This window comes from Oncorhynchus nerka, linkage group LG7 (genome assembly GCF_034236695.1).
Source record: "Oncorhynchus nerka isolate Pitt River linkage group LG7, Oner_Uvic_2.0, whole genome shotgun sequence".
NCBI classification, from domain to species: domain Eukaryota; kingdom Metazoa; phylum Chordata; class Actinopteri; order Salmoniformes; family Salmonidae; genus Oncorhynchus; species Oncorhynchus nerka.
Genome location: NC_088402.1, coordinates 30020938 through 30047767, shown reverse-complemented (window position 1 = coordinate 30047767; position 26830 = coordinate 30020938). Strand labels below are relative to the sequence as shown.

Below are 26830 nucleotides of genomic sequence, written 5' to 3'. Positions count from 1 at the left end.
TAGTAGGAAATGCAGCTCTGTCTCTACCTCTCCCCTGGAGCAGAGTGAGCACAGCCTGTCCTCTCTGGGAAGCCAGGTTTGTCTGTGCAGACCGGTCTCTATAGCCAGACTGTGCTCACTGAGTCTGTACCTAGTCAATGTTTTCCTCAGTTTTCTATCAGTCACAGTGGTCAGATAGTCTGCCACCATGTGCTGTCTGTTTAGCGCCAAATAGCATTGAAGTTTCCTTTGATTTTTGGTGGTGTCTTTCCAATAGGTGATATATTTTTCTTTTTGTTTTGTGATGATTTGGTTGGGCCAGATTTTCTGAGTGCTGTCCTGAGGCTCTATGGGGTTGGTTTGGGTTGGTGAACTCTCTCTCTCCATCTGTCTCTTCCTTTCCTTCTCTCTCTCTCTCTCTCCCATCTGTCTCTTCCTTTCCTTGTCTCTCTCTCTCCCATCTGTCTCTTCTTTTCCTTGTCTCTTTCTCTCTGTCTCTCTCTCTCTCTCTATCTGTCTCTTCCTTTCCTTGTCTCCCTCTCTCTCTCTCCCATCTGTCTCTTCCTTTCCTTGTCTCTCTTTCTCTCTCTCTCTCCATCTGTATCTTCCTTTCCTTGTCTCTCTCTCTCTCTCTCTCTCTCCATCTGTCTCTTCCTTTCTGTCTCTCTCTCTCTCTCAGCTGTCTCTCCCTTTCCTTGTCCTCTCTCTCTCTCCATCTGTCTCTTCCTTTCCTTGTCACTCTCTCTCTCTCTCTCTCTCTCCATCTGTCTCTTCCTTTCCTTGTCCTCTCTCTCTCTCTCTCTCCATCTGTCTCTTCCTTTCCTTGTCTCTCTCTCTCTCTCTCCATCTGTCTCTTCCTTTCCTTGTCACTCTCTCTCTCTCCATCTGTCTCTTCTCTCCTTCTCTCTCTCTCTTTCTCTCTCCATCTGTCTCTTCCTTTCCTTGTCTCTCTCTCTCTCTCTCCATCTGTCTCCTCTTTTCCTCTGTCTCTCTCTCCATCTGTCTCTTCCTTTCCTGTCTCTCCATCTGTCTCTTCTTTTCCTTGTCTCTCTCTCTTCTCTCTCCATCTGTCTCTTCCTTTCTTGTCTCTTCCTTTTCCTTGTCTCTCTCCATCTGTCTCTCTCTCTCTCTCTCCATCTGTCTCTTCCTTCTCCTCTGTCTCTCTCTCTCTCTCTCCATCTGTCTCTCTCTCTCTCCATCTGTCTCTTCCTTCCTCTGTCTCCTCTGTCTCTCTCTCTCTCCATCTGTCCATCTGTTTCTTTCTTTCCTTTCTCTCTCTCTCTCTCCATCTGTCTCTTCCTTTCCTTGTCTCTCTCTCTCTCTCTCCATCTGTCTCTTCCTTTCATTGTCTCTCTCCATCTGTCCCTCAGGTTGTCAGGAGGACACATATTTGGCTCCAAACCTGCACATTTAGGCTTTTCACCCAATAAATATTGGATTTTTTTCTTCATCTTTTATAGTTTCAAATTCTTTGTATTGAATTATAATTTTGGGAAAGAAATATTCTCTTTGGTCATTTCTAGGAAATGCAGCTCTGTCTCTCTCCCCTTGAGCACAGCCTGTCCTCTGGGAAGCCAGGTTTGTTGCAGACCGGTCTCTAGCCAGACTGTGCTCACTGAGTCTGTACCTAGTCAATGTTTTCCTCAGTTTTCTATCAGTCACAGTGGTCAGATAGTCTGCCACCATGTCTGTCTGTTTCGCCAAATAGCATTGAAGTTTCCTTTGATTTTTGGTGGTGTCTTTCCAATAGGTGATATATTTTTATTTTTGTTTTGTGATGATTTGGTTGGGCCAGATTTTCTGAGTGCTGTCCTGAGGCTCTATGGGGTTGGTTTGGGTTGGTGAACTCTCTCTCTCCATCTGTCTCTCCTCTCTCTCTCTCTCTCTCTCTCTCTCCCATCTGTCTCTTCCTTTCCTTGTCTCTCTCTCTCCCATCTGTCTCTTCTTTTCTCTTTGTCTCTCTCTCTCTCTCTCTCTCTCTCTCTCTCTATCTGTCTCTTCCTTTCCTTGTCTCTCTCTCTCTCCCATCTGTCTCTTCCTTTCCTTGTCTCTCTCTTTCTCTCTCTCTCTCCATCTGTCTCTTCCTTTCTTGTCTCTCTCTCTCTCTCTCTCTCTCCATCTGTCTCTTCCTTCCCTTGTCTCTCTCTCTCTCTCTCTCTCCATCTGTCTCTTCCTTTCCTTGTCTCTCTCTCTTCTCCATCTGTCTCTTCCTTTCCTTGTCTCTCTCTCTCTCTCTCTCTCTCTCTCTCTCCATCTGTCTCTTCCTTTCCTTGTCACTCTCTCTCTCTCCATCTCTCTTCTTTCCTTGTCTCTCTCTCTCCATCTGTCTCTTCCTTTCCTTGTCACTCTCTCTCTCTCCATCTGTCTCTTCCGTTCCTTGTCTCTCTCTCTTTCTCTCTCCATCTGTCTCTTCCTTTCCTTGTCTCTCTCTCTCCATCTGTCTCCTCTTTCCTTGTCTCTCTCTCTCTCTCTCCATCTGTCTCTTCCTTTCCTTGTCTCTCCATCTGTCTCTTCCTTTCCTTGTCTCTCTCTTTCTCTCTCCATCTGTCTCTTCCTTTCCTTGTCTCTCTCTCTTTCTCTCTCCATCTGTCTCTTCCTTTCCTTGTCTCTCTCTCTTTCTCTCTCCATCTGTCTCTTCCTTTCCTTGTCTCTCTCTCTCTCTCCATCTGTCTCCTCTTTTCCTTGTCTCTCTCTCTCTCTCTCTCTCTCTCTCCATCTGTCTCTCTCTCTCTCTCCATCTGTCTCTCTCTCTCTCTCCATCTGTCTCTCTCTCTCTCTCTCTCCATCTGTCTCTCTCTCTCTCTCTCCATCTGTCTCTCTCTCTCTCTCTCTCTCCATCTGTCTCTCTCTCTCTCTCTCTCTCCATCTGTCTCTCTCTCTCTCTCCATCTGTCTCTCTCTCCATCTGTCTGTCTCTCTCTCTCCATCTGTCTCTCTCTCTCTCCATCTGTCTCTCTCTCTCTCTCCATCTGTTTCTTTCTTTCCTTGTCTCTCTCTCTCTCTCTCCATCTGTCTCTTCCTTTCCTTGTCTCTCTCTCTCTCTCTCTCCATCTGTCTCTTCCTTTCATTGTCTCTCTCCATCTGTCCCTCAGGTTGTGGCAGGAGGACACATATTTGGCTGCCAAACCTGCACATTTAGGCTTTTCACCCAATAAATATTGGATTTTTTTCTTCATCTTTTATAGTTTCAAATTCTTTGTATTGAATTATAATTTTGGGAAAGAAATATTCTCTTTGGTCTGAGTATTTGTCACAGTGTAGTAGGAAATGCAGCTCTGTCTCTACCTCTCCCCTGGAGCAGAGTGAGCACAGCCTGTCCTCTCTGGGAAGCCAGGTTTGTCTGTGCAGACCGGTCTCTATAGCCAGACTGTGCTCACTGAGTCTGTACCTAGTCAATGTTTTCCTCAGTTTTCTATCAGTCACAGTGGTCAGATAGTCTGCCACCATGTGCTGTCTGTTTAGCGCCAAATAGCATTGAAGTTGCCTTTGATTTTTGGTGGTGTCTTTCCAATAGGTGATATATTTTTATTTTTGTTTTGTGATGATTTGGTTGGGCCAGATTTTCTGAGTGCTGTCCTGAGGCTCTATGGGGTTGGTTTGGGTTGGTGAACTCTCTCTCTCCATCTGTCTCTTCCTTTCCTTCTCTCTCTCTCTCTCTCCCATCTGTCTCTTCCTTTCCTTGTCTCTCTCTCTCCCATCTGTCTCTTCTTTTCCTTGTCTCTCTCTCTCTCTCTCTCTCTCTCTCTCTCTCTATCTGTCTCTTCCTTTCCTTGTCTCCCTCTCTCTCTCTCCCATCTGTCTCTTCCTTTCCTTGTCTCTCTCTCTTTCTCTCTCTCTCTCCATCTGTCTCTTCCTTTCCTTGTCTCTCTCTCTCTCTCTCTCTCTCCATCTGTCTCTTCCTTTCCTTGTCTCTCTCTCTCTCTCTCTCTCCATCTGTCTCTTCCTTTCCTTGTCTCTCTCTCCATCTGTCTCTTCCTTTCCTTGTCACTCTCTCTCTCTCTCTCTCTCTCCATCTGTCTCTTCCTTTCCTTGTCACTCTCTCTCTCTCCATCTGTCTCTTCCATTCCTTGTCTCTCTCTCTTTCTCTCTCCATCTGTCTCTTCCTTTCCTTGTCTCTCTCTCTCTCTCTCCATCTGTCTCCTCTTTTCCTTGTCTCTCTCTCTCCATCTGTCTCTTCCTTTCCTTGTCTCTCCATCTGTCTCTTCCTTTCCTTGTCTCTCTCTCTCTCTCCATCTGTCTCCTCTTTTCCTTGTCTCTCTCTCTCTCTCTCTCTCTCTCTCTCTCATCTGTCTCTCTCTCTCTCTCCATCTGTCTCTCTCTCTCTCTCCATCTGTCTCTCTCTCTCTCTCTCCATCTGTCTCTCTCTCTCTCTCTCCATCTGTCTCTCTCTCTCTCTCCATCTGTCTCTCTCTCTCTCTCTCCATCTGTCTCTCTCTCTCTCTCTCCATCTGTCTCTCTCTCTCTCTCTCTCTCCATCTGTCTGTCTCTCTCTCTCCATCTGTCTCTCTCTCTCTCCATCTGTCTCTCTCTCTCTCTCCATCTGTTTCTTTCTTTCCTTGTCTCTCTCTCTCTCTCTCTCTCCATCTGTCTCTTCCTTTCATTGTCTCTCTCCATCTGTCCCTCAGGTTGTGGCAGGAGGACACATATTTGGCTGCCAAACCTGCACATTTAGGCTTTTCACCCAATAAATATTGGATTTTTTTCTTCATCTTTTATAGTTTCAAATTCTTTGTATTGAATTATAATTTTGGGAAAGAAATATTCTCTTTGGTCTGAGTATTTGTCACAGTGTAGTAGGAAATGCAGCTCTGTCTCTACCTCTCCCCTGGAGCAGAGTGAGCACAGCCTGTCCTCTCTGGGAAGCCAGGTTTGTCTGTGCAGACCGGTCTCTATAGCCAGACTGTGCTCACTGAGTCTGTACCTAGTCAATGTTTTCCTCAGTTTTCTATCAGTCACAGTGGTCAGATAGTCTGCCACCATGTGCTGTCTGTTTAGCGCCAAATAGCATTGAAGTTTCCTTTGATTTTTGGTGGTGTCTTTCCAATAGGTGATATATATTTCTTTTTGTTTTGTGATGATTTGGTTGGGCCAGATTTTCTGAGTGCTGTCCTGAGGCTCTATGGGGTTGGTTTGGGTTGGTGAACTCTCTCTCTCCATCTGTCTCTTCCTTTCCTTCTCTCTCTCTCTCTCTCTCTCTCTCTCCCATCTGTCTCTTCCTTTCCTTGTCTCTCTCTCTCCCTTCTGTCTCTTCCTTTCCTTGTCTCCCTCTCTCTCTCTCCCATCTGTCTCTTCCTTTCCTTGTCTCTCTCTCTCTCTCTCTCTCTCTCCATCTGTCTCTTCCTTTCCTTGTCTCTCTCTCTCTCTCCATCTGTCTCTTCCTTTCCTTGTCACTCTCTCTCTCTCTCTCTCTCTCCATCTGTCTCTTCCTTTCCTTGTCTCTCTCTCTCTCTCTCCATCTGTCTCTTCCTTTCCTTGTCTCTCTCGCTCTCTCCATCTGTCTCTTCCTTTCCTTGTCACTCTCTCTCTCTCTCTCTCCATCTGTCTCTTCCGTTCCTTGTCTCTCTCTCTTTCTCTCTCCATCTGTCTCTTCCTTTCCTTGTCTCTCTCTCTCTCTCTCCATCTGTCTCCTCTTTTCCTTGTCTCTCTCTCTCTCTCTCCATCTGTCTCTTCCTTTCCTTGTCTCTCCATCTGTCTCTTCCTTTCCTTGTCTCTCTCTCTTTCTCTCTCCATCTGTCTCTTCCTTTCCTTGTCTCTCTCTCTTTCTCTCTCCATCTGTCTCTTCCTTTCCTTGTCTCTCTCTCTCTCTCTCTCCATCTGTCTCCTCTTTTCCTTGTCTCTCTCTCTCTCTCTCTCCATCTGTCTCTCTCTCTCTCCATCTGTCTCTCTCTCTCTCTCCATCTGTCTCTCTCTCTCTCTCTCCATCTGTCTCTCTCTCTCTCTCTCCATCTCTCTCTCTCTCTCTCTCTCCATCTGTCTCTCTCTCTCTCTCTCTCTCTCCATCTGTCTCTCTCTCTCCATCTGTCTCTCTCTCTCTCTCTCCATCTGTCTCTCTCTCTCCATCTGTCTGTCTCTCTCTCTCCATCTGTCTCTCTCTCTCTCCATCTGTCTCTCTCTCTCTCTCCATCTGTTTCTTTCTTTCCTTGTCTCTCTCTCTCTCTCTCCACCTGTCTCTTCCTTTCCTTGTCTCTCTCTCCATCTGTCTCTCTGTCTCTCTCTCTCTCTCCACCTGTCTCTTTCTTTCCTTGTCTCTCTCTCTCAATCTGTCTCTTTCTTTCCTTCTCTCTCTCTCTCTCTCCACCTGTCTCTTTCTTTCCTTCTCTCTCTCTCTCCATGTCTCTCTCTCTCTCTCTGTCTCTTCCTTTCCTTGTCTCTCTCTCTCTCTTCCTTTCCTTGTCTGTCTCTCTCTCTTCCTTTCCTTGTCTCTCTCTCTCCATCTGTCTCTTCATTTCCTTGTTTCTCTCTCTCTCTCCATCTGTCTCTTCATTTCCTTGTCTCTCTCTCTCTCTCTCTCTCTCTCTCTTCCTTTCCTTGTCTGTCTCTCTCTCTTCCTTTCCTTTCTCTCTCTCTCTCTCTCTCTCTCTCTTCCTTTCCTTGTCTGTCTCTCTCTCTTCCTTTCCTTTCTCTCTCTTTCCTGAGAGACGGAAAGGATGAGGATGAACGGAAACATATCTGCTGCTCTGAGAGCCAGGCCTCCCGCTGGGTTTAGGCTGTGAACAGGGCTGCAGACATATAGGCAGACAGACAGACAGACAGACACACACACACACACACACACACACACACACACACTCCTATAGCTGCTGTCTGAGAACAGGGTACAAAAACACCACAGACTAGACTAGCAGATCCACTCCACACCTTGGGATAGCCTGGGAGCACAGTTATGGAGCACAGTTTCCACAAGCAGGCCAGCATGGTTAGTCACTCATGAAGTGATTGAGAGAGAATGAGTCAGCTAGGGAGATAGAGGGGGAGAGTTTGATTGAGTCAAAGGGTGCGTCTCCAATGTCACTCTCACTCTGATCCCTCCACTGTTCAGGCATGCAGCCCGGAGGTCAGAGGTGGCTCCCTAATGATGTTTAGTCTCTTGTCTTCCTAATGTTTCGCTTCTCTTCTTCTGTGTTACTGGCACAAAGAGATGCTCAGCTCCCGAAGGACTGGAAAAAGCACATAAACCACAGGGTGCATTGATCTAGAGAAACTTTGTTGTATCCTAGGTGACGTTCCGTACCAGGATTTACCAGTGTAACATCAATGACAGTCGGGTGTATTGATTTCTAGAGAAACATTGTTGTTTCCTAGGTGACGTTCCGTACCAGGATCTACCACTGTAACATCAACAGTCAGGGTGTGATCTGTCTGGACATCCTGAAGGACAACTGGAGCCCCGCCCTCACCATCTCCAAGGTGCTGCTGTCCATCTGCTCCCTGCTCACTGACTGCAACCCTGGTGAGTGACACCCCTATTACCCATTCAGAGAGAGAGAGATTCTCTCTGAAAAATCGAAAAAATAATCCTTTGCAGTATCATCAACAGCAGACTCCAACATTTCCTCAGTGAAAACAATGTCCTGAGCAAATGTTAAATTGGCTTCTGACCAAAATACAGTACGAAAGACCATGTATACACCCTGCACACCGTTATTGACAAACAATCAAACCAAAGCAGTCTTTTCATGCTTTGTTGATTTCAAAAAATCTTTTGACTCAATGTGGCATGAGGGTCTGCAATGCAAATTGATGTAAATCTGTGTTGGGGGGGGAAACATGTACACAAGCAACAAGTGTGCAGTTAAAATGGGCAATAAACATACAGACTTCTTTCCTTCGGGCCGTGGGGTGACACAGTACAGTGAACTCCAAAAGTATTGGGACAGTAACATATTATTTTGTGCCCAATATAAATGAATGGTAAATAGTGTATTGTGTCATTTTGGAGTCGATTTTATTGTAAATAAGAATATAATATGTCTGAATACTTCTAATTAATGTGGATGCTACCATGATTATGAATAATCCTGAATGAATTGTGAGTAATGATGAGTGAAAAAGTTACACGCACAAATATGTCATTTCTAAACGTTTCACCCGATATGGATGAACATACTCTCAAATGAAAGCTGACAGTCTACACTTTAATCTCATAGTCATTGTATCATTTCAAATCCAAAGTACTGGAGTACAGGGCCAAAACAACAACAAAACATGTCACTGTTCCAATTCTCACTTTATATCAATGAATTAGCGAGGGCACTAGAACAGTCTGCAGCACCCGGCCTCACCCTACTAGACTCTGAAATCTATTGGCTACTGTTTGCAGATGAACTGGTGCTTCTGTCCCCAACCAAAGAGGGCCTACAGCAGCACCTAGATGTTCTACACAGATTCTGTCAGACTTGGGGCCTGACAGTGAATCTCAGTAAGACCAACATAACGGTGTTCCAAAAAAGGTCCAGTAGCCAGGACAACAAATACACATTCTGTCTAGACACTGTTGCCCTAGAGCACACAAAGAACTATACCTACCTCGGCCTAAACATCAACACCACAGGTAACTTGCACAAGGCTGTAAACGACCTAAGATACAAGGCAAGAAGGGCCTTCTACGCAATCAAAAGGAACATAAAACTCAACATCCCAATTAGGATCTGGCTGAAAATACTTCAATCAGTTATAGAGGCCATTGCCTTCTATGGTTGTGAGGTCTGGGGTCCGCTCACCAACAAAGAATGTACACAATGGGACAAACACCCAATTGAGACTCTGTATGCAGAATTCTGCAAAAATGTACTTTTTATACAATGCAAAACCCCAAACAATGCATGCAGAGCATAATTAGGACTATACTCGCTAGTTATCAAAATCCAGAAAAGAGCTGTTAAATTCTACAGTTCCCTAAAAGGATGCGATACCCACACATTCCACCACAAACCCTCACCTACGGAGAGATGAACCTAGAGAAGAGTCCCCTCAGCCAGCTGGTTCTCAGGCTCTGTTCACAAACACAAACAGACCCCATAGAACCCTAGGACAGCAGCACAATTAGACCCAACCAAATTATGAGAAAGCAAAAAGAAAACTATTTTACACACAGGAAAGAATCAACCAGAAAACAGAGCAAATTGTAATGATATCTGGCCCTAAACAGAGAATACACAGTTGCAGAATTTCTGACCACTGTTACTGACCCCAAATTAAGAAAATGCTTGACTATGTACAGACTCAGTGAGCATAGCCTTGCTATTTAGAGAGGCTGCCATAGGCAGAGAAGACGGGCTATGTGCCCTCTACCCACAAAATGAGGTGGAAACTGAGCTGCACTTCCTAATCTCCTGCTAAATGTATGACCACATTAAAGATGCATATTTCCCACAGACCACACAGACCCACAAAATGTTACATGTACACATAATATAGATAAAACAATAATGTGATCCTTTAAAAATATAATAACAGGGCAGTCGCTCAACCCTTCTCATAATCAGTCTGGTCATTATTTATCCCCCAAGCCCCTCCCCCCAGGCTCCCTCCCACACTGCATAGTGGGTTTGGCGCTGTCGCTGTGGACCCACCATGAGTCTAAATGCCCTTCCCACTGCCTCCCCGCGACCAACTCCCCCTCCTCCCCTTCTCTCCCCTGAATGTGTCTTTTTTCATGTGGTAGTAGGGGTCTAGAGGATCTATGGGATATGGGATATAGTTCATTAAAGAAGGAGAGAGCAGAATGACAGTTAATTAACCCTTGCAGGCTTAATAATTGTATATTTCCTGGCTGCCTGAGACGGGGTGCCACAAGGAGACCCTGTACGGTGCTCTGCAGCTCTAGTGTGTTTTCACTCCCGACCTGAACCTGGCTCTGCTAAGGCTGGGGCCTCACTGCTGCTTACTCAACTTGCACAAGGAGCTCGGCAGGGGGCCTGCCATTTGAATGAGTGTTTCACCTCCCTGAATACACCCCAGGTCAGAGTACTGTGATGATGTGCTGTAAAGGGAACCTGTCTCTGTCATCGTTCTTCGCCCTGCTGTCCTGTATTACTAGACAAACCTGCTGTGAACACTTGATTTATATCTCTAAATGCCATATAATTATGGAGTATCCTACTTCAGATAAACAAGGCTTGACGACATGGCAAATTAATGGGTTTTTAAATGTGGGTTGTTAAAAGCTATAAAAATCAGAGTTAATTGTATGAAATGTATCTAAGTAGTTGGGCTGACCGTTGGGGTGACCGTTTCTCTGACTGTAGACAAACACCCAATGGATGTGATGAAATGTGATTTAATGGTGGTTAAAATACTCTAATCCATGTTGTTCTCCCTCCTCACAGCTGACCCTCTGGTAGGAAGCATCGCCACCCAGTACACGACCAACAGACCAGAGCACGACAGGATAGCCAAACAGTGGACCAAGAGATACGCCACATAGACGGACATCAAGGAGCTCCGCCACCCAAAATCTGTTGAGCACACCTATCCCTCGCCCCTCCGCTCCTAGACTTGTCCCAAATCTGTTTGTGCTGTATAGCCAACTCCTGTGGTCATTGCATCCCAAACAATGAATTATTAATGGCATGTTTGGCATGACAATGACATTTACATTTTAGTCATTTAGTAGACACCCTTATCCAGAGCGACTTAGTTAGGCCATAGTAGTTGGCTATACAGCACAAACAGGTTTGGGACAAAGCTACTTGCCCCTCTCTCTGAGCCCCAAATGTGTGGAAGCACCTGACCTGATCCCCCCCTCCTCATCACAGGCGGCTGGTGGCACCTTTATTGGGGAGGACGGGCTCATAGTAATGACTGGAACGAGTAAATAGAAATGTATCAAATGCATCAAACCCATGGGTTCCATGTGTGTTAATGCCATTCCATTTACACCATTCCAGATATTATTATAAGCCGCCCTCCCCTCACCAGCCTCCTGTGCTCACACCTTCAGTCCCCCCCCCACACTACCCCTCCTCTGAGAACATGAACTTGATCGCTTCTTTTTTTATATACAAAGAGTATATTGGATTTTTTTCCCCAATACACTGAATGTTGATATGGTCACGAAAAGCTTTAATACTGTTATTCTTGTTGTTGTTATTGTTTGTTGTTGTTATTATTACTACATTGTTTATTGCATTATCATCCTAGGCCCTTTTTATGTGATTGATGAAAAATGCATTCTATTCTAGAGCATTCTAGATACATTCTATTGATACAGTCCATGCTGAGCTTTTTTGTTTAAGAGGTCATCTTCAGTTAGAGCCTGTCTGCAGAATTAGTGTTTACAGATGCAGAGTGGACCCTTTTCTATGATTTAATCACTTGTTGTTATTATTTTTCTGCCCCCAGAAGTTATTGCCATGACAGTAAGTGTGTCTGGATCTGTGTGTAGCTGGTCTTGCTGCTCACCTCCTGTGGTACTAGTCAGCTGGCAGTTGTTTGCTGTACATTTGCCTTGTGAGAATACATACTTATTGAATACTCAATTAAACACTGGTTGTAATGTTAACTGTGGCTTGGCTAATCTGTTGCTAATGTGCTCACTGTTTGTCTTCTTCACTGGGCTAACAGTGGGGGATTTCAATGCATAATCTATCATATTTAATGGTCATTAAAATATGAATATTATACACCCCTTTTAGATGATTTATGTTATTTTCTCATGTCACATTTTAAAGCTCCACTGTCAATAACATTTCCTTTTTATGATCAGTGATGAAAGTTAAAGCTACTGTTTGTTCAAGTTCAAAACTCTCATCTTGTCCCATGTATTTTCATGAGAAGTTTAAAAGCTCTTTGATAGCTGGCTGCCTCAAATACAGAGCTCTATTGAAGGATCTGCTGCACGCAGACACACAGAAACACACAAACACACTTCCCATATACAAATGCCCTTAGAATGAAACTCTGGATTCTGAGATTCCATTCTGTAATTCTACAATTCTGAGTCCCGACTAGTATAACTACGGCAGTTTAGTTCCTGACATTCCAGTCCCAAAATGTAGCCCCCCCGCAACTGAATGGAACATCTGGATGCATCCCTTCACTCCTAATATGTTGCAGGTTTTCATGAAAGGATCCAGTCTGCCTGTGATACAGCACCTGGAATACTGAACCCTGTGCAGCCTTGGCATTCCAAATGAAATGTTTGGTTTTGTGCTTTGTGGAGTCTTGTTTTGTGAAAATTATTTATTAGTTAAGAGTTCACCCATTATTAATTAGGCAGCAATGCTGCTTGTTATTGCTAATTACGACAATGTGGCCTCTCAGTCATTGTAGGCCTATTCCAATATAAACCAGCACCACATCCTCCCTCTTGCACATGGATTTCTCATCTCTCGTTAGACTGTTGCAGCATTAGTGGTGAGAAGAGAACTGATCCAGGATGAATTAGTAGAATCTTTGCCTTTTGACAGCCAGTGTTGAAAGGAGTGGAGTCGGGCCTTAACATTCTGTGTTTTGCTGCTGGAAATGATTTGGTGTAGGTTGGATCCTAATTCTTATTCGTCGAAGAGAAGCGGCAAAGTGTAGAGAGACCAGCAAAGGGATGTAATTATTGTTGACAGGCAGGGAATGGAAGGGGGACATTGGGACTCTACCTCCCCCACCTCCTCATCTTTACCCCACAGGGAGAAGAAGAATGATTATTGTTTCTGATGCAGAGCCTCATAACCTCACTGGTTGTCTTCCTCAACCCCCAGCTTGTCCTAAGAGACCAGGGCAGGGGGGATTGGTTGGTAAAGACAATACCACTTAAAGTCTTATATCTCAACCTCTTCTTTGATGGGCTGCCAGTATGGTGTGTTCTTCCTCCTTTGAGGACAGTAACTCCCACAGGTTGTTGGTGTTGGTCAATGGGTTAATGTTAGGCTCAATCAGACCCTCTGACTGGAGAGGTTGACTGTTTGCCCTGTAGCCTACTGAACTCAAATGAACCATTTTAAGACTAATATTGGTCATGTTTACATTCAAAATGCAGCTCAGTGGACATTGTATGGGCTGCCATCGTCACATTGAAGAAGCTGTCTCATGTGGTGAAGCAAATACACCAGGTGAGTTCATACGGTATAAAGCAGTAGCCTGCATGTACCTGCAAGTTAGCCTCTTCCGCTAGGTTATCCATTAGCCTACATGGTCCATTTCTATCTGCAACAAGAGGATGCACGCCAATTTAGCAGGAATGCTTTGAAATGCAGGACACTTCATGTAGCCTAATATGACCATCATAAAGAAGAGATAAGAACATCTAATATTTCTGTCACCCTCTGCTGATTATTGGGAGTGTAGGTGGACTTCACTTTTACATGATGCATTGATAACATTATATATAGGCTTATGGTATCCACAATGGTCAGAATCATCTCACACCTCTTTGTCCCCCTTTCCAATTATAGATTAGTGCTCAGCTAGCTCTCTCAATTTGACATTGTCATCGAGTGTGCCCAACCGAGACGGAATCCATTGCCCTGGATAACTCTAGCTTCGTCTGCTGCTGCCTCTGCACCCACACTTCCGCTCCGCGAGAGGCAAAAGGCACGCGTCCAGGCGACGGAGGCACTCACAGACACAAAGAAAGGTGGGCCTATCTAACACTAAATGCTTTTTTAAAATCGAGAAATACATATCTATATTGTATTGTTTGGCGCGTCTGAGGAATCGACATTTGGATCTCCACCGTGGATAGGTTATAGCCGTTGGGGTTGAAATTGAGGAAAACGGTCCGTCCTAAAGACTGGACTGAGATCAGCTTTAGCTGCCTATCGAGGGATGCCAATATAACATCTAATTGTAAAACACATTGGCTTCGGTCTACAGATTCAACTAGTTTGGCATACATGTTCGGCATATTCTCTTATGGGTGATTGAAGAGCATCTGATTTCAAAGTGAAAGTTTCATCAAGTCAACGAATGCTCAGTGGGAATGAAGAATGAGGAAGGTTCCCCAAACGAATGCGACATCGCCCAATACATTTAGGCTACATTGGGCTATTTGATCAGTTGAGGAAATTAGGCTACAGGCTACCTCCTCGTCGTTCTTATTTTGCTGTAATGAAATGTAATCATTTCACAATAAGAGCGGAGTGGGCTCCTTTGTTGTAGCACAACTCAGCTAAAATAACGCTTCAGTGCAAACATTAGCTTTAGGTCAGTAGGCTAATCTGTTAGAGCGTTAAGAAAGACTGGGGGTAATGGTTTGACGATAAACTCATGTTGAATTGTGTCTGTAAACCTATGAACACATCGTTGGTTGGAGCCTAACAACAATAGGCTAAAGGTCGTATTGATGGCGCTGGTTATTGATAGCCTACATTGAATATTTGCAGTGCTGCTGAAATTGTGTGTGTGGGGGGGGGGGGGGGTCTTAGGTGTATTTGTTGTTTTTCTGTGGCCTGAATGTTGCTTTTTGTTTTTGTCTGTACAGATCGGTATGTCGGATGAGGATTCGCGTGCCAGCATTAGTTCTTCTTCCTCAACTCATCAGCAGTTAGAAAAAAACGCGCCTAAGAAACGAGAAGAAAGCAAAGCCAGTATGAGCAAGACTTCCAAACTCCTCTCCACCAGCGCCAAAAGGTAAGGCTGTCAAAAAGATGCAACGTTTCACTGAGTTGATACTCACTCGCGGCCACTTTTGTTACAATGTATCGTCTTGTCATTGACTGGCGCGTGTCACTATAGTGTTTAATTTACAGTGGACCATTTTCTGAATTCGGTTCTGTATATATAAATATGAACTTCCGAATAATGTTTTTTTTGTTTACCGTTTTGAATATGTTCTTAACCTTCCTAGTGCATTGTTGTCAAACTGTAAATAGCCTATGATTCAATAGATGACTAACTTATTTGCATATTTATTTTCAGTGTTTATTGTGGTAAGACTAGAGGAAATAAAATAGACTGCACTGTGCCAGATTTTTTATCTATAGTTATTTGTCCTCATCCTGATTTACTGTCTGTCTTGATCCTTTGGTAAAATTAGCATTCTGGATATTTTGAGTGTGCCATGACAATGTATCTTGTTCCCTATTATTCATCTTCTGTTAGAATTAAGAAGGACTATGTGAGTGACCATTTACATTTTTGTGCATTATTTCAGAATTCAGAAGGAGTTGGCTGACATTACTTTGGATCCGCCACCGAACTGCAGGTAGGCGCGTGTGTGTGTGCGATTTTAGCATGTAAATGTTGGTGGGGAAAACAACATTTTTTTTTTTGGGGGGGGGGGGTGCATGCTAGTAAAGCCACTACACAACTCTGAACAATAGATTAATTGCGCTATAACGGTGCACACAAACTGTTAGCGCCTACATAAAGCTGTCCCAACAGCAGAGTCCCAACAGCAGGGTCCCAACAGCAGTCCGAACACCTTACCACTGCTACACCTGGCTATCAGCGGAGCCTTGTCTGACAGCGAAACAGTTTATTCAGCCTCATTTACTGCCTTTTTAAAAACAGCAGATATGGCTGATGTGCTTAAACAAATGTGGTTTCAACTGTCAATTGAGATGCACAAACTAGGGCATAAGGGGATGACAAGCGGATAAGAGGCCATCCGTAATTTTCGATTAAGACATTAATAAGCGAGCTAGAACGGACGTAGTCACGCTTTGTTCAGCACTTTTGAAATGTACAGTACCAGAATTCAGAACATGGGCCGTTCTTACAGTGTTCTCTCTGTACACCAAGTCAGAACTGTAGGATAAATAAAGGTGGCATAAAGCAGACATTGAAAGCTCATAAAATATTTGATGATTACATTTCTTTAAAACAGGTTATAGGCTTCATGTGCACCACCTAGTCAGAACAATAGGCGAAATTAAGAGGGGAAAATAGACCAAATTATTAGGGTGAGGCATATGGGCTACTAACAGCTTACTACACAACATACTTAGTATTACTTTCTTAGCTACAGTATATATATCTCCCCAGAATATTACATAATTTATACAGCAGTATAAAATACATTTTTGGACTCCCCATGTGCTGTGCCCACCTGAACAGGAAGGTGGCGCGGCGGTCCTTCATGGGCAAATTTTGTCATCAAAGTCTGGCATTCTCTGGATTTATGGTGCTTTCACGACAACTGGCAACTGACAACTGGGAACTGGGGAAAAAACAAGGTCGAATCACAATGACATCAGTGATTTTCAGGTCTAGAAAGAGGTCTGAGTTTCCGACTTACATTTCCGAGTTGGATGACCGTACAAAACTTATTTTGCCAGTCGGAGCCAGTTTTTTTCCTGAGTTCCCAGTTGTCTTGAACTCACTGAAGTCAGATTTCCCAGTTATGAGTTAACAGTTGTTTTTTTTAGAAATCATGCTCGATTGACAGCATGGCCAATGTTGAATGTTTATCATTGGAAGACCCTTAAACCCAGAATTGGGACCATAAACCCACTCAACCCACTCCACTGAAGAGCAGGCTAGTGATTGCTTTGAAATGCTTGCAGTTAGCCACTGATTCCTTCCAAACCACTCATTGTTGAATTTGCTATTTCCAACTTGTTGTGTAATGTTTATGTCCAATGGCCGAGGAGCACCGATACGTTTTATCTATAATTTCTCTTCATATGACAAGGATCAAAAAGGATTTGCCACTAGATTGTCGACTTGATTCATGATGATGACTGCTAGCTAAGATTTTATAAGTATGATGTTAACAGTCCAATCAAAGCTACTGTAGATATAATGTGATTTGACGTAATTTTATCTGTGGCCCATGACCTTGAGCCTTCTTGGATGGGCACTTCTAATGTAACTCTATGGCAGCACCCAAGGGGCTTGCATTTTTCGACCTCTGGCCTTAGATTTGCTGGTGACTTAGTGTCCCCATGAGTGACAGAACATTGAGCCAATCCCGGCGCAATTAGAGAACATTACTAACCCCTACGCTCCGTATTTTCAGAGGCATGATTCACACAGTTCTTCTGACATGCATCCTGGAAAGCCAGTAAAGTGGGAGAGAAGAGATGTGCTACACACACACACACACACACACACACACACACACTCTCTCTCTCTCTAGAGAGACAGGAGGTGTACAAGCAGTTCCTTGTCGTGTGTTATTGAACCTTGAAGGCCACTGAGGGAGTTCATCTCTGTATGTATATCTTCAATGAGGTCAGAATTTACGCTCACCTGCTGACAAGCTGCTGTGCTGCGGTCAGTCTACACTTGCCAGTCTACACGCACTTAGGGAACTGTGGGTCATGATGATCCTGTCTAGACCCTGAGAAGTGAGCTGATTACATGTTGGCGCAGCTCTCCAGACCACCAGTTGGACACACACACAAACCAGTTCCAAAACAGACATTTAGCTAGCTGATGACCCTGGCATATGACTGCTATGGATTTGGCAGAGGTTGGCTCACTCAACATGTCAGAGAGTAATGGCATGTTTTGAGACAGGAGCTTTGTGTTCTGCAGCTGGAAAGGACCATGAAGGAAGGAATCCTATTTGACTGACTCTAGTCATTCCATCCATTGGTGGGTTTTGTGGCCTGCTCTAGTCTAGTGTAGTGGGCTACTATGGTGCTGCTGTGGTATTGGAAAGTGGAAGGAGCTCTGGTTAATCCAGAGGGATTATGGGGGTTTATAACCACATCACCACGTGTTGCCCAGATGCTTGGAACCCAGTGAACTAAAGAGGGGTTTTTGGAGGGGCTGACCCAGTGAACTATGTTCCAACCAGACATTCTGCTGCCACCTTAGTGACCTGAAGGTTGTGTCATAGAATGGAAGTAATTCAGTGAACCATGCTTGTGACGAGTCGCCTTGCCTGAGACCTGAAGACGTGCATTAGCTTCTTGAGCTAATGCCTAGGCTTTAGCTCATCAGACTAGTACAGTCTTATGGCTCGGAGTGACAATGTGAAAACATTCAAGCCAGCCCAGTATGCCTACAGTGCAGGTAGTGAGTGTGAAAAGGGTATTTGTGGCCTTGGACCTATCTTTAGATACACTATACATTATTTGCATGAGGCAATTTATATAGTGGTTTAGTCAGTAGTTTTCATTAATCTATCAGTTGGTTTTCCTGAACTGGATGTTTTCTGCCATAGCAAGCATGTCATGTTTTCTGGCCACTACATGGCAAGTTCCTCAGATGACATTCATCAAAAGCTAATTATACTTGACACGGGGAATGCCACACACACACTCCAGCCTTGTTCTATTTTTAAATGGTCTTGTCGTCGTCATAGTGCTAACATCACACACTCGTTTCCTTCCCCCTCTCTCCCTCCCCCTCACATGCTCTCTCCCTCCCCCTCACATGCTCTCTCCCTCCCCCTCACATGCTCTCTCCCTCCCCTCACATGTTCTCTCCCTGCCCCTCACATGTTCTCCCCCTCACATGTTCTCCCCCTCACATGTTCTCACCCTCACATGCTCTCTCCCTCCCCCTCACATGTTATCTCCCTCCCCCTCACATGTTCTCACCCTCACATGCTCTCCCCCTCACATGCTTTCTCTCCCTCCCCCTCACATGCCCCCTCACATGTTCTCTCCCTCCCCCTCACGTGCTCTCCCCCTCACATGCTCCCCCTCACATGTTCTCCCCTCACATGTTCTCTCTCCCCTCACATGCTCTCTCTCCCCCTCACAAGTTCTCTCCCCCTCACATGCTCTCTCCCCTCACATGTTCTCTCCCTCCCCCTCACATGTTCTCTCCCTCCCCCTCACATGTTCTCACCCTCACATGCTCTCTCCCCCTCACATGCTTTCTCTCCCTCCCCCCCTCACATGCTTTCTCTCCCTCCCCCTCACATGCTTTCTCACCCTCCCCCTCACATGCTCTCTCTCCTCCCCACACATGCTCTCTCTCCCTCCCACACACATGCTCTCTCTCCCTCCCCCTCACATGCTCTCTCTACCTCCCCCTCACATGCTTTCTCTCCCTCCCCTCACATGCTCTCTCTACCCCCCTCACATGCTCTCTCCCTCCCCTCACATGCTCTCTCTCCCTCCCCTCACATGCTCTCTCTCCCTCCCCCTCACATGCTCTCTCTCCATCTCCCCTCACATGCTCTCTCTCCCTCCCCCACACATGCTCTCTCTCCTCCCCTCACATGCTCTCTCTCCCCCCCCCACATGCTCTCTCTCCCTCCCCCTCACATGCTCTCTCTCCCTCCCCCACGCATGCTCTCTCTCCCTCCCCCTCACATGCTCTCTCTCCCTCCCCCTCACATGCTCTCTCTCTCCCTCCCCCACATGCTCTCTCCCCCCCACACATGCTCTCTCTCCCTCCCCCACACATGCTCTCTCTCCCTCCCCCTCACATGTTCTCTCCCTCCCCCTCACATGTTCTCACCCTCACATGCTCTCTCCCCCTCACATGCTTTCTCTCCCTCCCCCTCACATGCTTTCTCTCCCTCCCCTCACATGTTCTCACCCTCCCCCTCACATGCTCTCTCTCCCTCCCCCTCACATGCTCTCTCTCCCTCCCCCACATGCTCTCTCTCTCCCTCCCCCTCACATGCTCTCTCTCCCTCCCCCACACATGCTCTCTCTCCCTCCCCTCACATGCTCTCTCTCCCTCCCCTCACATGCTCTCTCTACCTCCCCCTCACATGCTCTCTCTCCCTCCCCCTCACATTCTTTCTCTCCCTCCCCTCACATGCTTTCTCTCCCTCCCCTCACATGTTCTCACCCTCCCCTCACATGCTCTCTCTCCCTCCCCCTCACATGCTCTCTCTCTCCCTCCCCCACACATGCTCTCTCTCCCTCCCCCACACATGCTCTCTCTCCCTCCCCCTCACATGCTCTCTCTCCCTCCCTCCCCCTCACATGCTCTCTCTCCTTCCCCTCACATGCTCTCTCTCCCTCCCCCTCACATGCTCTCTCTCCCTCCCCCACACATGCTCTCTCTACCTCCCCCTCACATGCTCTCTCTACCTCCCCCTCACATGCTCTCTCCCTCCCCCTCACGTGTTCTCTCTCACCTTCATTCGTTTCCTTAGCTGCTCTTTGGCTACTACTCCCTTGCACTTTTTTTCCAGCACTTGTTTTCCTTTCTTTGACAAACACACTCTCCCTCCCTGTCCCTCCCTTCAGGATGTAGCCCCTGGGTGTCTGGCCTTGCGGTGGCGTCTCATTGGATTCTTGACATTCTCAGAGTTAAGGCTCATGATAGTAATTGAACATTGAAAGCTTGGTGTGTGTGTGTGTGTGTAACTGCTCTGTGACTGGGATAGTGGTCAAAAAAATAAATATGAAATGTTGTTTTACAGCCATAGTAGTACGGCACCCCTGGCGCAAACTAGGGTTAAGTGCCTTGCTCAAGGGCACATAGACAGCTTTTTCACCTTGTTGGCTCGGGTATTTGAGCCAGTGACCTTTTGGTTACTGGCCCAACGCTCTCACCGCTAGGCTACCTGCTGCCCTAAGCTTGCAGAACCTGGTATTCCCAGGCAGTTTTCCATCCAAGTACTAACCAGGCCCGACCCTGCTTACCTTCCTAGATCGGATGAGAAGGGAAAACAGTGGGTTCCAATTGTGTTCTCACTGCCTCTTACTCAACCCCCTCACTCTCAACCCCCTCACTCTCAACCCCCAACCCCCTCACTCTCAACCCCTCACTCTCACCCCCTCACTCTCAACCCCTCACTCTCAACTCCCTCACTCTCAACCCCCTCACTCTCAACCCCCTCACTGTGTAGCCCCAGCATTGACTGCTGGCTAATGAGTGTTGTGTCTGTGTGTGTGCTTCTAAAGGTGTTTTCACTTCAGGAAGCGTGCCAGTAGTTATTGTAAGCCATCTGAGGTGCTTGTGATTCTTTGTTTACTCCCTCTAGTGTACTCTGAGCTAATGTTTAGAGTGAGAGATTGCGAGCCAAGGATTTTTCTCTCCTCTTGACACAAAATGGAGTGTTACTGTTGTTGTATGTGTGACTGTGATGGCTGCTGTCTAAGTCTCTGTAAAGCTTTTCATATCTATAAAAAGGACTCCCCACTGGGGAGGAAGTGTCTAGCCCATGCTGTGTTGTTAGCAAGCGTTAAAAACCCAAAGTACGGCTGCTACCTACTGTACCTCTGAGCTGTTATTTCTGAAAGGAGTTGTGTTTATTCGGGAGTCGTGATCATTGGAGTGGGACCCAGTGTTGGGATAATGGAGGCTGTTTTGCTTGCTGTGTTCATGGTCCGTTGGGAAAGTGTTGCCTTATTTTATTTAGTTAACCTTTATTTTGACAGGGAGTCAATACTGAGACCAAGGTCTGTTTTCCAGAAGAGCCCTGTTTAGCACAACAACACATTAAAACACAATATACACATTAGTTGTTTTTTAATCGCTTTAGTACAATACTGAACAAAAATATAAACGCTACATGAAACAATTTCAAATATTTTACTGAGTTACAATTCATACAAGGAACTCTGATAATTGAAATGAATTCATTAGGCCCCAATCTATGGATGTCACATGACTAGTAATACAGATATGCATCTGTTGGTCACAGATGAAAAAATATATAATAATAATAATAATAATAAAAGGTAGGGGCATGGATTAGAAAAACCAGTCAGTATCTGGTGTGACCACCATCATGCAGTGCGACACATCTCCTTCGCATAGAGTTGATCAGGCTGTTGATTGTGGCCTGTGGAATGTTGTCCAACTCTTCAATGGCTGTGCCAAGTTGCTGGATATTGGCGGTAACTGGAACACGGTGTCGTACACGTCGATCCAGAGCATCCAAAACATAATCAATGGGCGACATGTCTGGTGAGTATGTATGCAGGCCATGGAAGAACTGGTACAATTTTAGCTTCCAGGAATTGTGTACTGACCCTTGCGACATGGGGCCCATGCATTATCATGCTGAAACATGAGGTGATGGTGGCAGATGACTGGCACGACAATTGCCATTAAAAGGTCCATCAATAAAATGCAATTGTGTTTGTTGCCCGTTGCTTATGCCTACCCATACCATAACCCCACCGCCACCATGGGGCACTCGTTCACAACGTTGACATCAGCAAGCCTCTCACCCACGCAACACCATACACGTGGTCTGGGGTTGTGAGGCCGGTTGAACGTACTGCCAAGTTCTCTAAAACAACGTTGGAGGCTTATGGTAGAGAAATTAACATTAAATTCTCTGGCAACAGCGCTAATGGATATTCCTGCAGTCAGCATGCCATTGTGCAGTCCCTCAATATAGACATCTGTGGCATTGTGTAGTGTGACAAATCTGCACATTTTAAGAATGGACTTTTTTTGTACCCAGCACAAGGTGCATCTGTGTGATGATCATGCTGTTTAATCAGCTTCTTGATATGACACACCTGTCAGGTGGATGGATGATTTTGGCAAATGAGAAATTTGTGCACAATTTGAGAGAAATAAGCTTTTTATGTGTCTGGGATATTTTACTTCAGCTCATGAAACATGAGACCAACACATTACATGTTGTGTTTTATATATTTTTTCAGTATATATATTTTCACTGCAGTACCTATATAGACCCATAGGGGGCCCGCAGACCCCGGTTGTATACCCCTGCCCTAGAGGCACCAATTCCTCCAATTTTAAAGGGCATTGGCGATCATTCCACACGTAAGGTGCAAGAAAAACAAAAAGCAGTTGGACCCAACTCAGTGGAACTGGAAGGGATCTCCAGAGATGGCCATCCCTGAGGCCGGGTCTGGTATCTCGTACTTCTAGAAGTTAACAATGAAGTAAGATACTGAGGAAGTATCTTACTTCATTGTTAAAGCAGGAGGGCTTTATAAACTAGAGTGCAACGCATCGATCTACGAGACTTCAAAGTGGGCCAGCCTATAGCCCGTAATAAAACGTAGTGCGCTATGATAAACTGTCCATTGGCTTCAATACAGTGGCAGCTGTATTCATAATCCTATACACAATATCCCCATAGTCTATAATGATATGTCAACTGAATTATTTGTATTCTCCTATTTAATGAAAGGCATGACCTATTCCTATAAAATCTCTGAATGAAGAAAACAGCCTTGAAGCATTCCCATTACTCCTGGAATGCTTGGTAAATATTATCTTTACGTTACTGAAAAGAAGGTTCACTCACAGGCCGATTACCCCCCAAAAAAAAAAAAAATATATTAGACATTATTCTATGTATACTGCATCTCTGTGCGATTGCCATTATCAGGAATGGGTAGTGTGTCTTCAGTCTTTCAGCCGCTCTGTTGAAGTGGCGTCATTATACTATCTATTTTGTTATGACAGCCTAGTGTACATTACACTGTGTTTCTGGTTAGTGCTATAAAAAGAGGTAGTGCTAGCAGCTGCTAATGGGTTCGAGATGATGTGATGACACATAAAAAGGACAGTATCTGCACTTAGACATATTCCTGGCAAGCCAAGGTGTCAAGTGAGAGTTGAGATACAGACTGAAGTCAGGAGTTGCATGCATTATGCTGGCCCCTGATACAACTGGCCTGTACTCTCACAGGGATGACCATTTCTATTTACACTTGGAAGATTATCCCCTGTTGTTTGCAAAAAGATTCAAAATAAACTAACAACAGTATCACAGAAGTAAACAAAAGCGTTTTGGAGAATCAGAAAAATCTGGTATTCCACTTGTTACCTGACTGATGCATTGAGTGTAGACATTTTGATGGTTCTTCATCACAAACACAGTCTCCCAGCTGAAATGTGGACTGATCTTGCCCCACCTTTCCTTTCTCTCTGTCTGTTATTGAACTGAATGACAACACAACAGTGACTATTAGTGTGGCATATTGAACTGAACGACTACATTGACTGCAGCATGCCATATCACCCCTGCCGGGAACACTACGTGACATTTGTCTGTTGGGGTGGAGAACAGACTCTCTTCTGTGGCTCTGCTGTGTATCACACACATCTGTTGTCAGGCAGAGAAACCACAGGCTGGATGTTTTCATGTGAAATGATACAATACTTCTATATACAGATTTTTGGCATAGAATTGGGAACTGTATTTTAGACTGACACTATCCTGTGTTTTTGGCATAGAATTAGGAACTGTATTTTAGACTGACACTATCCTGTGTTTTTGGCATAGAATTAAGTACTGTATTTTATACAGAGACTGTCCTGTGTTTTTGGCATCAAAGTATTTTTGGGGGGTGATGGGCATACAATTAAGTACTGTATTTTATAAAGAAACTGTCCTGTGTTTTTGGCATACAATTAAGTACTGTATTTTATACAGAGACTGTCCTGTGTCTTTGGCATAGAATTAAGTACTGTATTTTATACAGAGACTATCCTGTGTTTTTGGCATCAAAGTATTTTTTGGGGGTGATGGGCATACAATTAAGTACTGTATTTTATAAAGAAACTGTCCTGTGTTTTTGGCATACAATTAAGTGTTATGTTTTCACATTGATTTCTAATTAGCTATGCTGTTAGCATCAATGCAAAGCATGCATTTTGGTCGATGAGTAATGACAAGGCGTTTTTCGTCGTAGACCATTTCTGTGTTTACTGAGCAAATAAACTGCATAGCACTATAGCTTTGTTTTGGTTTTACTACGAGGCGATGACCTGACTCGTGGCAGGTTGCGCTGGTAATGAGCTACATCGATAATGCTGTGAATGATAGTGGATTATATTATATATATATATATATAAGGGATTATTATTACAATGATGCCTACATTTCAGTTTTTCTGTTTTCTGATACACAAGTATTAGCATTTTAATGTGTTAGTTAACCTTCACTTTTGTGAGCTAGTTATTAGTTTGAGATCAGATATTTTAGAAAGCCTCAATCTCTATAAATCATATAGCCTGTGTGTTTGTATGTTCTACAGAGAAACCAAGTGTAAAGCACTATATTATTGCATTCCTTCATCACATTCTGTCATCTTGTCTTTCACCCTTCATTTCTCCAATGCAATGAAACAATGCAATGTACCTATGTTGCCTGTTTGTGTGTTTGCAGTGCAGGTCCAAAAGGAGACAACATCTATGAGTGGAGATCCACCATCCTGGGACCACCAGGCTCTGTATACGAGGGAGGAGTCTTCTTCCTAGATATCGCCTTCACACCAGACTACCCCTTCAAACCACCCAAGGTAAAGACTCCAGTCAAAACAACTCAAACAATGAATAGAACACTCCTCGATTACACAGCTTTGTAGGCTACCACTTTCTCACTAGAGAAGGGAACTTGTTATTGCGAAGTTGACCGCTGGAGGGAGCGATTGCACTTGGATGTTATTGAAATGCAGGGCCTCTAGTTCTTTCTGCAAATTGCAAACAGTTAATGGTCAATTTAACCAAACCAACCAACCAAACCAGACACAAAAGGCTTGAATAGAAATGTGGCTTCCATGAGTTTCCATCCTCCAAGCATTGTTGAGCAGATTATTTTGGTGTTTCTTTCAGGATCTACCAGTGTAACATCAATAACAGTCAGGGTGTATTGATCTAGAGAAACTTAGTTGTTTCCTTGTTTTTACTGCCTGGCTGTAGACAGACAGACAGACATGGTTAGTTACTCATGAAGTGATTGAGAGAGAATGAGTCAGCTAGGGAGGTAGAGGGGGAGAGTTTGATTGAGTCAAAGGGTGCGTCTCCAATGTCACTCTCACTCTGATCCCTCCACTGTTCAGGCATGCAGCCCGGAGGTCAGAGGTGGCTCCCTAATGATGTTTAGTCTCTTGTCTTCCTAATGTTTCGCTTCTCTTCTTCTGTGTTACTGGCACAAAGAGATGCTCAGCTCCCGAAGGACTGGAAAAAGCACATAAACCACAGGGTGCATTGATCTAGAGAAACTTTGTTGTATCCTAGGTGACGTTCCGTACCAGGATTTACCAGTGTAACATCAATGACAGTCGGGTGTATTGATTTCTAGAGAAACATTGTTGTTTCCTAGGTGACGTTCCGTACCAGGATCTACCACTGTAACATCAATGACAGTCGGGTGTATTGATTTCTAGAGAAACATTGTTGTTTCCTAGGTGACGTTCCGTACCAGGATCTACCACTGTAACATCAACAGTCAGGGTGTGATCTGTCTGGACATCCTGAAGGACAACTGGAGCCCCGCCCTCACCATCTCCAAGGTGCTGCTGTCCATCTGCTCCCTGCTCACTGACTGCAACCCTGGTAAGACTTAAGACACCATATACTACTGTAATGCGTGTTCAATTGAAATGAATTCATTACAGTGGCTGATTTGACGGGCATTGTAGTCTTATTTCAAACATTGTCATATGTGGAATTCCGTGTGTACGTGCTGGCTGGTCAAAGCTATAGTTGATGCCTTATCTATAACTCTGTGTTATCTCCACCCCTCACAGCTGACCCTCTGGTAGGAAGCATTGCCACCCAGTACACAACCAACAGACCAGAGCACGACAGGATAGCCAAACAGTGGACCAAGAGATACGCCACATAGACACACAGGACTGGGTCGTATTCATTAGGGACTGAAACGGGGAGGAACTACTTGGAATTGTCCAATAAGAAACGTTCATTTCTGTTTCCCATTGCGAAACGTTTTCTGTTGCATGCCCTAATGACTACAATCATGAGGGGGAGGTGTCGTCTCTCTGGGATGACTCGGGGACTGTCAGGTTGGGGGAAACGGGAGCTTGGAGACTAGGGAAGGATTTTTCTTGGAATTTGTCTCATCTCCTGATATTTTGTTCATGGTCTTTTTTGAGTTCTCGGCCCGTATATTATAATGAAGATTTTGGTAATAATGCTTTTCAATGTTTCCTTAACGTTCTGTAAATGATTTTTTTGCTAATTGTACTACGAAATGAAATTAATTTGAAATTGTTGGACTGCTTGTATAAAGGTGACACAATGGTTTTCTGGTAGAATTCCTAATCTCATGTTAACGTGAATTTCACATAATAAAGTAACCGTTGGTGTAA

The 26830-nt window shown here is 44.7% G+C and overlaps 2 protein-coding genes across 3 annotated transcripts in view; both read left to right on the top strand.

Moving 5' to 3' along the window:
- LOC115131441 (ubiquitin-conjugating enzyme E2 E2-like) overlaps positions 1-11604 on the top strand; it is a 49139-nt gene extending 37535 nt beyond the window's left edge. For both annotated transcript variants that reach the window (XM_029663179.2, XM_029663178.2), the window contains exons 5-6: positions 7281-7428; positions 10307-11604. In XM_029663179.2, coding sequence (XP_029519039.1) covers positions 7281-7428; positions 10307-10404 — 246 coding nt within the window. In that variant the 3' untranslated portion in view covers positions 10405-11604. The remainder of the gene's footprint in view (positions 1-7280; positions 7429-10306) is intronic.
- Positions 11605-13431: 1827 nt separating this feature from the next.
- ube2e1 (ubiquitin-conjugating enzyme E2E 1) lies at positions 13432-26830 on the top strand. Its single transcript, XM_029663180.2, has 6 exons — positions 13432-13548; positions 14395-14543; positions 15067-15117; positions 24886-25018; positions 25907-26054; positions 26249-26830. Exons 2-6 carry the CDS (start codon positions 14401-14403, stop codon positions 26344-26346), a joined length of 573 nt encoding a protein of 190 aa, XP_029519040.1. The 5' UTR covers positions 13432-13548; positions 14395-14400; the 3' UTR covers positions 26347-26830.